This window comes from Hyla sarda, chromosome 10, assembly GCF_029499605.1.
Source record: "Hyla sarda isolate aHylSar1 chromosome 10, aHylSar1.hap1, whole genome shotgun sequence".
NCBI classification, from domain to species: domain Eukaryota; kingdom Metazoa; phylum Chordata; class Amphibia; order Anura; family Hylidae; genus Hyla; species Hyla sarda.
The window spans coordinates 129603070-129618506 of NC_079198.1; the positions used below are offsets into that span (position 1 = coordinate 129603070).

Below are 15437 nucleotides of genomic sequence, written 5' to 3' on the forward strand. Positions count from 1 at the left end.
TCTGTTTGGGTATTTTTTTCCCTCCCCGGGGACTGCTTTGGTACGTCCCACGGTCTCTGTGTCCACCAATGGAGCCGACCGAGAAAAGTAGATTTTTTTATGCTTACCGTAAAGTCTCTTTCTCGGTGGATCCATTGGGGGACACAGCACCCACCCCTTTGTTTATGGCTATGGTTCGGTTTTCTGTCCGAGGGGTTGTGTTCGGTTCTTTTTTGTCTGGTTCCCTCAGACAGCTGCTGGTTTCTTTTTCTGCTGGTCCTCTCCTACTGTTTTGGGACTAAACTGGTTTAGCTCAGATTCAGTAGGTTGGGTATATCCTGCCAGGAGGGGCCGACTTTCATTTTGTATTGCCTAGTGTCATCCTCCTAGTGACAGTAAGATATACCCATGGTCTCTGTGTCCCCCCCCAATGGATCCTCTGAGAAGGAGATTTTCCGGTAAGCATAAAAAAAAAATCTACTTTTCAGCCATGTTGCCCCCGACCTGTTCTGCGTTGTATTCTCACTGCTTTTTCTCATTCCAGATACGTCCTGCCCAACCACATGTTGATGAAGCTCTCCGAGGAACTTCCTAAGTAAGTGCCGGTCACAGCGTTCCTCTGCCGTATCCAACGTGGGTGCTGCTCCCTAGTTATGTACATCTGCCTGTCCCTGGGCTACATGCACAGATCAGAGTAGAATATGCAGCACACCGTGGGGTCTCTGCTATTAAGCGCCTGAGATGTTACCGTGTATGGGGGGGGGGGGGGGGTCCTACTCCATACTGTCTCCAGGAATTTAGTCTTTTCTCTACATCAAGTGATAGGACATCTATGTGGAAGAGTCAATAACATAGTTGTGTCTCAATCTCATCTGCCTTATGTCCTCTATTTAGAATTGCAAAAGCAAGCAAGCATATTATTCATCAACGTTCTGATTGTCGGGCATTTAGCTATAAATGCTTAGGGTTTGATCGTACACCCACATATCCCTCCACTAATACTTCCATGTGAGGCAGACCAACATACACCTATGTTATGACCTCCCCCTATCTATATATACATCTATATATAACTGGTTCTAACTACCTCTGGCTGTGAACGACATTGAACATTTACTTATTGTTCTTATATGATGTTCATCTACCTCGAGCATAACTCATCATTTTACACCATACTATATCTGATATGTTCTTAATTTCTCCTCCACCCCTGATGAACCCATATTAAACATATGGGAGAAACACGTAGGAATATGGAGTATGAGAAATATGTACATAATACCACTTGACTGCATTCTAATTTAGTGGTTAGTTTATACCCTTTTCCCTATCCGCAATTATAACAGTGAGGGCAAGGGTAAAGAATAGGCAGGGAAATCTTATGATCAGGCTACTCACCTGTATCCTTACTCCCTCCCAGTCGTCCCTCTTGCTGACATAATCTGTTATTAATTAACCCCTTCCCGACCTATGACATACCTGTACGTCATGGGTGGCAAGGTGTTCCCGACCCATGACATACAGGTACGTCATGAACATTTTTGCCGCTACTCGCGGCATCCCGCAGCGCCCGGTAAGATGGTGGCTATCACTGATAGCCAGCCATCTTACCATGCGACCACGGGGGGTTTCATTCCCCCCCCCCCCCAGCGATCGCTGCTATCAGCTGGTCAAATCTGACTAGCTGATAGCAGCGTTTCGCTATGAAAATACTTAGCAGCGCGGTGTGTGAGTCCCGATCACGGGGATCGCGACACACACCGCTCTGCTAAGTGTCGCTGTCCCGTCCCCCGGCGTCACTTGCCCGTCCGAGCACTGTTCCGAGCGGTCCCAGCGGCGAGCGGCGTCCTCCAGGCGGTCCCGGCGGCGCTGCTTCCCGGAGGTGAGTTTCCGGCAGCAGTGCGGCATCTTCATTGGCAGCAGTGAGATCGCCGTAAAGCGATCTCACAACTGCCTCTGGGAGTTTCAAAACTGCATCTCCCAGCATGCCCTGACAGCCTTTGGCTTTCTGGGCATGCTGGGAGTTGTAGTTTTCTAACATCTGGAGGTCCTCAGTTTGGAGACCACTGTATAATGGTCTCCAATCTGTGCTCTTCCAGATGTTGCAAAATTACAAATCTCAGCATGCTCAGTCTGTCCAGGCATGCTGGGAGTTGTAGTTCTCTAACATCTGGAAGAGCACAGATTGGAGACCATTATACAGTGGTCTCCAAACTGTGGACCTCCAGATGTTGCAAAACTACAACTCCCAGCATGCCCAGACTGCCCAAGCATGCTGGAAGTTGTAGTTCGGCAACATCTGATCCTTCAGATATTGCCGAACTACAACTTCCAGCATGCCTGGGCATGCTGGGAGTTGTAGTTTTGCAACAACTGGAGGCACACTAGTTGGGAAACATTGTCCGTTTCCTACCTCAGTGCCTCCAGCTGTTGCAATTGTTGCAAAACTATAACTCCCAGCATGCACTGACAGACCATGCATGCTGGGAGTTGTAGTTTTGCAACAGCTGGAGGCACACTGGTTTGGAAACACTAGGTTTGGTTGCAAAACACTTGAAAGTTTATTACTTAACTTAGTGTTTCCAAACCAGTGTTCCTCCAGCTGTTGCAAAACTACAACTCCCAGCATGCACGGACAGCCAAATGGCATGCTCGGAGTTTGCAACAGCTGGATGTTTGCCCCCTCCCCCCAATGTGAATGTACAGGGTACACTCACATGGGCGGAGGTTTACAGTGAGTGCTGCAAGTTTGAGATGGCGCAAATTTTGCGCTGCAGCTCAAACTTCCAGCGGCAAACTTGCTGTGAACCTCTACCCATGTGACTGTACCCTAAAAACACTACACTACACTGACACTAACCTAAAATAAAAAGTAAAAAACACTACATATACACATACCACTACACAGCCCCCCTCCCCAAAAAATGAAAAACGTCTGGTACGCTACTGTTTCCAAAACGGAGCCTCCAGCTGTTGCAAAATAATAACTCCCAGTATTGCCGGACAGCCATTGACTGTCCAGGCATGCTGGGAGTTTTGCAACAGCTGGAGGCACCCTGTTAGGGGTATTCTATGCCAATGATTCCCAATGTCCACCCCTATGCAAATCCCTAATTCAGGCCTCAAATGCGCATGGCGCTCTCTCACTTTGGAGCCCTGTCGTATTTCAGGGCAACAGTTTAGGGTCACATATGGGGTATCGCCGTACTCGGGAGAAATTGCCTTACAAATTTTGGGGGGCTTTTTCTTCTTTAACCCCTTATGAAAAGGTGAAGTTGGGGTCTACACCAGCATGTTAGTGTAAAAAAAATAAATTTTTTACACTGACATGTGGTGTTGCCCTATACTTTTCATTTTCACAAGAGGTAAAAGGGGAAAAAAGACCCCCAAAATTTGTAATGCAATTTCTCCCGACTACAGAGATACCCCATATGTGGGCGCAAAGTGCTCTGGGGGCGCACAACAAGGCCCAGAAGGGAGAGTGCGCCATGTACATTTGAGGCGATTTGCACAGGGGTGGCTGATTGTTACAGCAGTTCTGACAAACGCAAAACAATAAATATCCATATGTGACCCCATTTTGGAAACTACACCCCTCACGGAATGTAATAAGGGGTGCAGTGAGCATTTACACCCCTCTGGCGTATGACAGATTTTTGTAACAGTGGTCTGTGAAAATGAAAAATAAAATTTTTGATTTGCACAGTCCACTGTTTCAAATATCTGTCAAACGCCAGTGGGGTGTAAATGCTCACTGCACCCCTTATTAAATTCCATGAGGGGTATAGTTTCCAAAATGGGGTCACATGTGGGGGGGGGGGGTCCACTGTTCTGGCACCATAGGGGCTTCCTAAATGGGACATGCCCCCCAAAAACCCTTTCAGAAAAACTCACTCTCCAAAATCCCATTGTCGCTCCTTCCCTTCTGAACCCTCTACTGCGCCCGCCGAACACTTTACATACGCATATGAGGTATTTACTTACTCGAGAGAAATTGGGTTACAAATTTTAGGGGGATTTCTCTCCTTTTACCCCTTGTAAAAATTCAAAAATTGCGTCTACAAGAAAATGCGAGTGTAAAAAATGAAGATTTAGAATTTTCTCCTTCACTTTGCTGCTATTCCTGTGAAACACCTAAAGGGTGAAAACACTTACTGAATGTCATTTTGAATACTTTGGGGGTGCAGTTTTTATAATGGGGTCATTTATGGGGTATTTCTAATATGAAGACCCTTAAAATCCACTTCCAACCTGAACTGGGCCCTGAAAAATTACGATTTTGAAAATCTTGAGAAAAATTGGAAAATTGCTGCGGAACTTTGAAGCCTCTGATGTCTCCAAAAGTAAAAACTTGTCAATATTTTTATGCAAACACAAAGTAGACATATTGTATATGTGAATCAATATGTAATTTATTTGGAATATCCATTTTCCTTTCAAGCAGAGACTTTCAAAGTTAGAAAAATGCTAAATTTTCAACATTTTCATGAAATTTTTTGATTTTTTACCAAGAAAGGATACAAATATCAGTGAAATTTTACCAATAACATAAAGTAGAATATGTCACGAAAAAACTATCTCAGAATCAGAATGATAAGTAAAAGCATTCCAGAGTTATTAATGTTTAAAGTGACAGTGGTCAGATGTTCAAAAAATGCCCAGGTCATGAAGGTGAAAATGGGCTGGGTCATGAAGGGGTTAAAGGGGTACTCCGGTGGAAAACTTTTAGTTTTTTTGTATCAACTGGTGCCAGAAAGTTAAACAGATTTGTAAATTACTTCTATTAAAAATTATTTATCCTTCCAGTACTTATTAGCGGCTGTATGCTACAGAGGAAATTCTTTGCTTTTGGGATTTCTTTTCTGTCACAACCACAGTGCTCTCTGCTGACACCTCTGTTCATTTTAGGAACTGTCCAGAGCATCACGTTTGCTATGTGGATTTTCTCCCACTCTGGACAGTTCCTGACATGGACAGAGGTTTCAGCAGAAAGCACTGTGGTCGTGATAGAAAAGAAATTCAAAAGGAAAAGGAATTTCCTCAGTAGTATACAGCCGCTAATATGTATCGGAAGGATTAAGATTTTTTTAATAAGTTATTTACAAATCTGTTCAACTTTCTGACATCAGTTGATTTAAAAAATAAAATAGTTTTCCACGGAGTACCCCTTAAGGAGGCAGGGCATACCGGTACGCCCCTGTTCTCGAGTCCTTAAGGACTGAAGCCGAACCTGTATGCCCTGATCCCGCTAACAGGGTTTAAACCATTCTCACGAGCGGAGAACGGGTTAAACCCCGTGGGTCCCAGTTGCTACGGGCAGCCAGGACCCACGGCTAATGCCTGGCACCGCCGATTGGGCCGATGCCCAGCATTAACCCTTTAAACGCCGCAATCAAAGTTGATTGCGGCGTCTAAACTGAAAGTGAAACTATCCCGGCAGCTCAGCGGAGCTTATCAGGAGTATCGCGACAGAATCGCGATGTCCCGATCAACTTACTGGACGACTGAAGGGTCCTCACCTGCCTCATCGTCCTCCGATCGGCGATCTACTGCTCCATGCCTGCAGAGCGCCGGTAACACTGATCAATACTATGCTATGACATAGCTTTGAACAGTGTATGCAATCAAAAGATTACATGGTATAGCCTCCTAAGGGGGCAAAAAAAAAAGTGCTAAAAAAAATTTAAATGCATGTGAATAAGTCCTCCCCCCCCCCCAATTAAAATTTTAATCGCCCCCCTTTTCCTATTTTTTTTTAATAAAACGTAATAAAAAAAAATCATATGTGGTACCGTCGCATGCGTAAATGTCTGAACTATTAAAATATAAGGTTAGCTAAACCGCACGGTCGATGGCATACAAAAGTCCAAAATTGTGTACTTCATATACCATAAAAATATTAATCAAAAAGTCCCACCAAAACAAAAATGGTACCGATAAAAACTACAGACCACGGTGCAAAAAATAAGCCCTCTTACAGCCCCATACATGGAAAAATGTAAAAGTTGTAGGGGTCAGAAGGTGACAATTTTAAACATACTAATTTTGGTGCATGTAGTTATAATTTTATTTTTTTAAGTAGTAAAATAAATAAAACCTAAATAAAGTAGGTATCCCTGTAACCGTATGGACCTACAGAATAAAGATAATGTCATTTTTACCGAAAAGTGCACTGCGTAGAAACGGAAGCCCTAAAAATTAGCAAAGTGGCATTTTTTTCTTTTCATTTCACGCTACAAATAATTTTTTTTTCGCCACAGATTGTTATAAAATAAGTAACGTTATTACAATGTACAATTGGTGACGCAAAAAACAAGCCCTTATATGGGTCTGTAGGGGCAAAATTGAACGCGTTATGATTGAAAGTGCAAAAACGAAGATTGTTTTGAGTCCTTAAGGGGTTAAGCACAGATCTGCTTTTTGTACAATTTCTGAGGTTCTTTGTATGGAAAAATTGTCCCTTTCTTTGAACATCACTATCTTTGTATAAGATTTTAATAAGCATCTAGTAAGTTATATTTTATTATACCTACACCTGATTGGTTGAGTTTCTTCTGGAACATTACAGCTGATTACAAAAGGACACAAGGTTGTCATTCAGTGACATTAAGCTGAGATCTTAACTACAGTAAGGAACAGAAGTATCAGGGCTATAGAACTGTTCACTATACGGGGAGCTTTACTAAAACACGAGAAAGAAAAAAGAGAAGAATTTGGAGCTCAAGGTCTAAAAAAAAATATATGGGTGAAAATGAGTTAAAAATAATTTATTATATTGAATAAAAGAAAAACAATCAAATGCATATACACAGTCCACCCACAGGGCCCTTGTGGGTGGTTATGGCAAGATGAATGTACAAATAAGGGAGGGATTGGATTGGAAGGGAGGGATTGGATTGGGATGGATGGAAGGATTGGGATGGATGGATGGATGGAAGGAAGGAAGGATTGGATGGAAGGAAGGATTGGATGGAAGGATGGAAGGAGGGATTGGATGGAAGGAGGGATTGGATTGGAAGGGAGGGATTGGATTGGATGGGTGGAAGGAGGGATTGGATGGAAGGATTGGATGGATGGATGGAAGGAAGGATTGGAAGGAGGGATTGGATGGAAGGAGGGATTGGATGGAAGGAGGGATTGGATGGAAGGAGGGATTGTATTGGAAGGAGGGATTGGATTGGAAGGAGGGATTGGATTGGAAGGGAGGGATTGGATTGGAAGGGAGGGATTGGATTGGATGGATGGAAGGATTGGATGGAAGGAAGGATTGGATGGATGGAAGGAAGGATTGGATGGAAGGATTGGGATGGATGGATTGGATGGAAGGAGGGATTGGATGGATGGAAGGATTGGATAGATATTATTCTCCACCTCTGCTTACTGTGTGCACAGCATCTGGATTTATTTTTTTTTTTTTCATTATTAGGGAACCCCCGGGGATCATTGCCTGTTGTAACCCGGTTCCTCCGCTCGTTAGACAACAGATTAATGAATTGTGTCTTCTCATCCAGCAAGCTCGAGAGAAGCCATTGCTGAAGGTAAAATACAGATTTATCTTTACAACGAACATTTATTTATTTTATTTATTGTATATAAAAGTTCTTACTGATAGTTACTAGAATGAATAAAGGGAACCTGTCATGAGAATCTACCATATATAACGGGACGATCCTGCCCGCAGGGTGTCCGGGCATGCTGGGAGTTGTAGTTTTGCAACACCTGGAGGCACCCTGGTTGGGAAACACTGGCTTAAAGGGGTACTCGGTGGAATTTTTATTTATTTTTTATTTTTTCTTATTACTTCTATTTAATAATCAAATCTTAATTCTTACAGTACTTATCAGCTGCTGTATGCTCCACAGGAAGTTCTTTTCTTTGTTTGAATTCCCTTTCTGTCTGACCACAGTGCTCTCTGCTGACACCTCTGTCCAGAGCAGAAGAGGTTTGCTATGGGGATTTGCTCCGGCTCTGGACAGGAACTGCTCATGGACAGAGGTGTCAGACAGAAAAGAAATTCAAAAAGAAAAGAACTTCCTATGGAGCATACAGCAGTTGATAAGTAATGGATTAAGATTTTTTAAAAAGATTTTTTCCCACCAGAGTACCCCTTAAAAAAGAAGCAGAGCGGTGATACGGTCTGTCAATCACGCTGAGAGGGGACACTTATGGGGCTGGCGGGGGACACTTTAAAATTTCAGGGGTGTGGAAATTTAATTAAAAAAACTACTTGTCCACAGGACTAAAACGGAGCAAAATCTACTTGTCCCTCATGCCGATCCACTTGTCCGGCCAATTTTTGCTTTTACACTCTTGTTTTTTCCTCCTCGTCCTGTAATAGCCACAACTACCTACTATAATGATACATTTTACATAACATATTCTCCGAAATAAAAATAAAAAATAATAAAAAAAAAAAAAATATATATATATATATATATATATATATATATATATATATATATATTTATATATTTATATTTATATATTTATATTTTTATATTATTAGGGATCGTTTTTTTTAGGGCCGATACCGATAATCGGTGCAGGTTAGGGCCGATAGCCGATAACTTATACCGATTTTCCGGTATAAGTGATCGGCTATTTAACCCCCTGCGACACCGCTGCAGATCATTGATTTAAAGCGGGCGCTTTAAATCAATGATCTGCAGTGGCTTTTGCGGGGCCATAGGCCGCCGCCACCACCCGCTTCTCTCCCCTACCTGCCAGGGTGCTCCGGGCCATCCATCCATCGTTCCTGTAGTGTCCGGGGGCGTTCCGGGTGGAGGGTGGTCCGGTCCGGGCTGTCCTTCTTCTCCGGCGGGCTTCTTCTCCACTCCGGGCAGGCTCCGGCCTTGTACACTGCATAGACGTTGCTGCGCAGTGACGCCCATGCGCAGCGACGCACCTGACGTCACGGCGTAGCGGCGTCTATGCAGCGTACTAGGCCGGAGCCTGCCCGGAGTGGAGAAGACCGTGGGAGAAGGACAGCCCGGACCGGACCACCCTCCACCCGGAACGCCCCCGGACACTACATGAAGGAAGGATGGCCTGGACCACCCCCATTACGGGTAAGTTTAATTTTTTTATTTACTTGGAGGGTGGGGGAGGGGCCCGACCGGTATAGCGGTATGGGAAAAAATCCATACTGGTATACCACCTAGCATCACGGTGGGGGGTGCGACGCGGTGCGGTGGGTCGAGGGGGTGGCGGTCGCGGTGCGGTGGGGGCGGTGCAGGGGGCGGGGCATTATCGGCTTATCGGCAAGATAATTGCCGATACCGATAATGCCCAAAATCGTGATTATCGGCCATACCGATAATCGGTCGATCCCTAATATATCCCTATATATATATATATATATATATATTATAATATACCGTATATTGTTGAAGTGAAATTGATATAATAAAAGATTTTTCAAATTTGGTGGTTTTCACATACCAGGCTGTATGAGGGCTAATTTTTTGCGCCATAATCTGTTTTTTTGTATTGGTACCATTTTGGTATTGATCTGACTTTTTAATTGCTTTTTTAAATCTTTTTTTTTATTATTTTTTTTTTATCTGGGATATTATAAAAATTGCAATTCTGTGGCTTTGGTATTTTACATTTATGTCATTTACCGTATAGGATACATAATGTTATGTTTTAATAGTTCGTATAATTACGCATGCAGCGATACTAAATATGTTTATTTTTATTATGTTTACATGTTTTTATATAGGAAAAGGGGGTGACTTGAACTTTTAACATGGGAGGGGTTAATGTGTGTCTTAAACTTTTAAAACTTTTTTTTCACTTTATTAGACTTTTAGGAGGAATCATTAGATTCCTCATACAGATCAATAGAGTTCTATTGAACTCCATTGATCTGTGTGCTCTGCGATCCATTGATAGAGCCTAGTCCAGCCAGGTTCTCTCAATGACAGAGCCACAGACGCCATTGAACAGAGGTAAGCCCTCCAGCTACCTCTATAGGGGATCGCCCCCCGCGATCTCGCTGCGGGGGGGGGGGGGGGGGGGGGCGATCCACCCCACTAGCCCACCAGGGAGCATTCACATGTCCCTTTAGACGCTGCTGTCAGCTTTGACAGCGGCGATCTAAAGGGTTAATGGCCAGCCTGCTGGCTATTAGCGGCGGCCCCCGGCTACTGAAATTATCTGGGGGCTGCAGAGTATAGAGCGGGCAGGAGTCGGGAGACGGCTCCATACAGACTGCTGAGCGCCTCCATGCTTGTCAGGTCCGGCGCTGCTTGCCCGAAGCCAGGCTAAGGGCCGGAAAAATTCACCTGCCCGGCGCCCGGAACTGCATGTCCCGGGCATCGGGCGATAGGAATTCCACATCCCTGGTATTGTAAAATATGATGACAGGTTCCCTTTAAACTGCCTGCTAAGAGCTTATATTATTTTATCCATCCGATTGCAAGGAAATGCAGACGCCGAGGTTTCCCCAGTACAGACGTAGGTAAAACATGTTGGGATCTCTTTGTTGTTGTGCATAACATTACCTGGCTGGACAGGAAGAATTTGTGCAAATATCCGGGAACAGAGAAAAGAAGATCCCGCTTCCATGGAGCAGTAAGTGGTTTCAGTAACTGTTGGGATTGAGCAGCTACCGAATGGATCAATGTTTTTATGCAACCTAAGGCTATGTTCACACTGGGGAATTTCTGCTATTCCGCTTAAATTCTGCTCAGAAAAGCAGACACTGGATTTATTGCAGTTTGTGGAAGTTTTAGCGGATTTCGATCAGAATTTCTTTGCTTTCAAAACACAGATTCCGCTCGAATTCAGACCCCGTTCACTTCAATAGGGCTCTGCATGGGATTTAAAGACATGTCTTATAATTTTGCGGAATTCGGAATGTGTGAATGGGACAGCGGAATCCCCATTGAAGATAATCTGCCGTGTGAACATAGACTAAGAAATAAGGAAAGCACAGTTGCTCCATGGAAGCTGGATCTTCTTTGTTCCTGGATGTCATTTGGCATGGGATTGATCCGTAGGTGCTGAGAACTTGGTATTTACAGGGGAGATCATCTTTTCTACATGCAATTGGGCAAATATACATGTAGCCGATGCAAAGGAGTCAATATGCAACCGGGTCGGGTATATTGATCCAGTTGGGGGATATTCGCCTTGTCATCTTGGAAACCTGCGCTGGCTGCAAAGGACGCCCGACCAGTGGGGGATCCATCCATGGTTGGCCCTGTGGATGCAGCGCCCTGCGGCCTGTCTATTGAGCATTGGCCGGCGGCTTCCCTGGGGGGTCTGGTGAAGGGTTGGGGGGGAGGTTTATAATTAACAACCCAATTTGTTATTGACATGTGTCTGGGCTATAGTCATTACCTCCTCTTCTCACCCAATGTTTTTTTTTTTTTTTCTTTAATATAGTCTGAAACAAGCTCTGCGAAGAAGAAGGGCCCCATGCCGAACCCTGAGGTAAGCCGATCACCTGTATGTGTTAAACAGGTACTTCACTGGAAAACCTTTTTTATTTTTTTTCATTTTATTTTTTCTCCCCCAAGTTAACTGGTGCCAGAAAGTTAGATTTGTAAATTACTTCAATTTAAAAATCTCAATCCTTCCAGTTCTTATCAGCTGCTGTAGGTTCCATAGGAAGTTCTTTTCTTTTTGGATTTCTTTTGTCTGGCCACAGTGCTCTCTGCTGACACCTCTGTCCATTTTAGGAACTGTCCAGAGCAGATGAAAATCCCCATAGAAAACCTCTCCTGCTCTGGACAGTTCCTAAAATGGACAGAGGTGTCAGCAGAGAGCACTGTGGTCAGACATAAAGGAAATTCAAAAAGAAAATAACTTCCTGTGGAGCATGCAGCAGCTGATAAGTACTGGAAGGATTAAGATTTTTAAATAGACGTAATTAACAAATCTGTTTATCTTTCAGGCAAAAAAAAGTTTTCCAGGAGTACCCCTTTATCTCCCATCCCCTAGTGCAGTGTTTCCCAAACAGTGTGTCTTCAGCTGTTGCAAAACTACAACTCCCAGTATTCCCAGGCAGCCATTTTGCAACAGCTGGAGACGCACTGTTTGGAAAACACTGGCCTAGTGCCTGGCAGTCATTGACTTATTTGTCTTCTCTTCCATAGAAAATGGAGACTTTCCTGTTCGGTCCTCACGATTTGTCAAAAACCCCCATGGCGCAGCTCCTCTTGGCCGGAGCAGGTAAAGGGTTGGTGTCTTTGTTGTGCTGTAGTAACTCCTGTTCATGCCCATTCCTAAGCATGAAACCCATCTGTGGTGCCCCAAGCAGATTGCCTTAGAGGCTTTATTATTGTCCCAATAAATTTAATTAGTGAAACCACTTTGTATTCGGTCATAGGGGATAAGTCATTGGTATCAATGGGATCATCTCCTAAAACCACTTGGTGGTTGCAGACGCCATGTTTTTCGTTGCGGTAGTAGAAGGTATTCTACCGTTGTTCAATCTCCTATCGTAACAGATATCAAACAAACTCTGTCCGTGTTTCCCAAGCAGGGTGCCTCCAGCTGTTTCCAAACTACAACTCCCAGCATGCAAGTCCGGGCATCCGAGGAGTGGTTTTGCAACAGCTGGAGGCACCCTGCTTGGGGAAACACTGTTCTATGTCGTGTAGATTCTGCCATTTTTTCCATTTGTTCCCCAGTTTGTGATATATTGTACATTTGAAGTAGAAGGCAGATAGAGGAGTACAGCTGCAGGGTCATAAAGTGATGTCTTTACCCCATGTTCTATCACATTTTTTACTACAGACTTCCCTATTCTATACCTCTTGTATTTTTTTAATCCTGTCTACTAAGGCTTTCCAGTGGCCTATGGTTGGTGGTTTTGGATCACACCAATTTCTCAGAATCAGAGGTTTAGCCAAAATGAACAATTTTAACAACAATTCATTACAGCCTTCGATATCAGATAAATCACCCGAAATAACACCTCTCAAAGAAGTGTTCAAACCAATATTAAAGGGGTACTCCGCTGCTCCGAACACTGAAGCCGTCACCGGGAGCTTGTGACGTCACACCCCTTCAATGCAAGTCTATGGGAGGGGGCGTGACGGCTGTCACGCCCCCTCCCATAGATTTGCATTGAGGGGGCGGGGTGTGATGTCATGAGGGGGCGTGGCTATGATGTCACAAGCTCCCGGCTCCAGCGTTCGGAACAGCTTGTTCCAATCGCTGAGCAGCGGAGTACCCCTTTTAAGTTTGCCAACTTGGATGTAGCCTTTAAAGGGGTTATCCAGGAATAGAAAAACAGAGCTACTTTCTTTCAAAAACCGCTCCCCTGTCTGTCTCCAGTCTGGGTGTGGTTCTGCAGCTCAGTTCTATTGAAGTGAATGGAGCCAAGTTGTAATACCGCACACGACCTGGAGACAGACGGGGAGCTGTTTTTTGAAACAAACTAGCTTTCTTTCTCTCTTCCTGGATAACCCCTTTTAAATAGGGCATCAAACTGATCACCCCCATCCCTAAGGGCCACATGATCCTGTTAGGGGACATTACGCCCGTGTACCTACCTCCACCATAACCCCTTTGTGTAGAATTCTAAGGAGAGACCTATATACCTCCCAGGGGACGGCTGGGGTGTATACACCTGTACACTGAGATGTCATCAATAGGCTCCCATAGGTATATACTTATTCCTTCTGTATAGAATAGTGTAGTCTACCGCATTATTCTATACACAGAAACAAATGCACTAAGTGACTGGAGCCCCTGTAGATATGTTCTGGGAGGGGGGGGCGGTGTCAGAAGATAAAGTTGTTTCTGTAAAAGTAAGTGAACCCTCTGACTTCCTCTTTTCTGGTCCAGCTGTAGAAATCGCCACAGGCAGCCTGTTCAATGATGAGGATCCTGCTCTCCCCGCGACGCACGATCCTGTCACCGTGCGCGCCGAGGCCACCATCACCTGCTTCACTGTGAGTAACACGACATGTTTAGACTCTGAGCATTCTTAGTCCTGGATGTGGGGAAGGACATCTCTTTCTGATGGACTTTTTCAGGCACTACACTAGGTATAATGCAGTGTATTTGATATCTCCGCCCAGAGCTGCGTTTCCCAACCAATTGTAAAACTACAACTTCCAGCATGCCCAGACAGCCGAAGGCTGTCTGGGCATGCTGGAGGTTGTAGTTTTGCAACAGCTGGGGGCACACTGGTTGGAAAACACTGGTCTAGAGCACTAAAGGTATTCATAGGAAACTCCATTGCTCTAGAATGAAGGGACTTATTTTATGTTCCCTTGTGGTCTAGTGGTTGGAAGAAGCTTATGCTATGCTCCCTGGTGGTCTAGTGGAGTGAAGGGGCTTATGTTATGTTCCCTGGTGGTCTAGTGGAGTGAAGGGGCTTATGTTATGCTCCCTCGTTGTCTAGTGGAGTGAAGGGGCTTATGTTATGTTCCCTGGTGGTCTAGTGGAGTGAAGGGGCTTATGTTATGCTCCCTCGTTGTCTAGTGGAGTGAAGGGGCTTATGTTCCCTGATGGTCTAGTGGAGTGAAGGAGCTTATGGTATGCTCCCTGGTGGTCTAGTGGAGTGAAGGGGCTTATGGTATGCTCCCCGGTGGTCTAGTGGAGTGAAGGGGCTTATGGTATGCTCCCTGGTGGTCTAGTGGAGTGAAGGGGCTTATGTTATGTTCCCTGGTGGTCTACTGTAGAGATGAGCGAATTTAGTAATTCGATTCGTCATGAACCTTGCGGCTCGGCAGTTGATGACTTATCCTGCATAAATTAGTTCAGCTTTCCGGTGCTCTGGTGGGCTGGAAAAGGTGGATACAGTCCTAGAAGAGTCTCCTAGGACTGTATCCACCTTTTCCTGCCCACGGGAGCACCTGAAAGCTGAACTAATTTATGCAGGAAAAGTAATCAACTGCCGAGCCGAGAAGTTGGTGAAGAATCGAATCACTGTAAATTCGCTCATCTCTAGTTCTTTTCCTATAGGGTCCTGAAGACGATGACGAAGATGATGATTATATGACCGGACTCTCTCAGGCTCAGATGAAGGCTAGAAACATAATGGATTCCTTCGACAATCCGTTCCGCATGGTGAGATTTTTAGGCTTTTGGTGTTTAACCTCCATAGTAGGTCACAGGGGAAAAATCTATAATTCTCATAATATGAATCCTTAAAGGGAACCTTTCATCAAAAAAACTTTTATATATTATAGATTAACCCCTTAAGGACGCAGGACGTAAATGTACGTCCTGGTGAGGTGGTACTTAACGCACCAGGACGTACATTTACGTCCTAAGCATAACCGCGGGCATCGGAGCGATGCCCGTGTCATGCGCGGCTGATCCCGGCTGCTAATCGCAGCCAGGGACCCGCCGGCAATGGCCGACGCCCGCGATCTCGCGGGCGTCTGCCATTAACCCCTCAGGTGCCGGGATCAATACAGATCCCGGCATCTGCGGCAGTTCGCGATTAAAATGAACGATCGGATCGCCCGCAGCGCTGCTGCGGGGAT

General features: G+C 44.7%; 1 protein-coding gene across 1 annotated transcript in view; it reads left to right on the forward strand.

The window, feature by feature from the left end:
• EXOSC10 (exosome component 10) overlaps nt 1–15437 on the forward strand; it is a 42278-nt gene that overhangs the window by 18080 nt on the left and 8761 nt on the right. Inside the window, exons 13-18 of the mRNA XM_056543137.1 lie at nt 524–574; nt 7406–7517; nt 11374–11421; nt 12087–12162; nt 13786–13892; nt 14911–15015. Of these exons, the coding sequence (XP_056399112.1) occupies nt 524–574; nt 7406–7517; nt 11374–11421; nt 12087–12162; nt 13786–13892; nt 14911–15015 (499 nt within the window). The remainder of the gene's footprint in view (nt 1–523; nt 575–7405; nt 7518–11373; nt 11422–12086; nt 12163–13785; nt 13893–14910; nt 15016–15437) is intronic.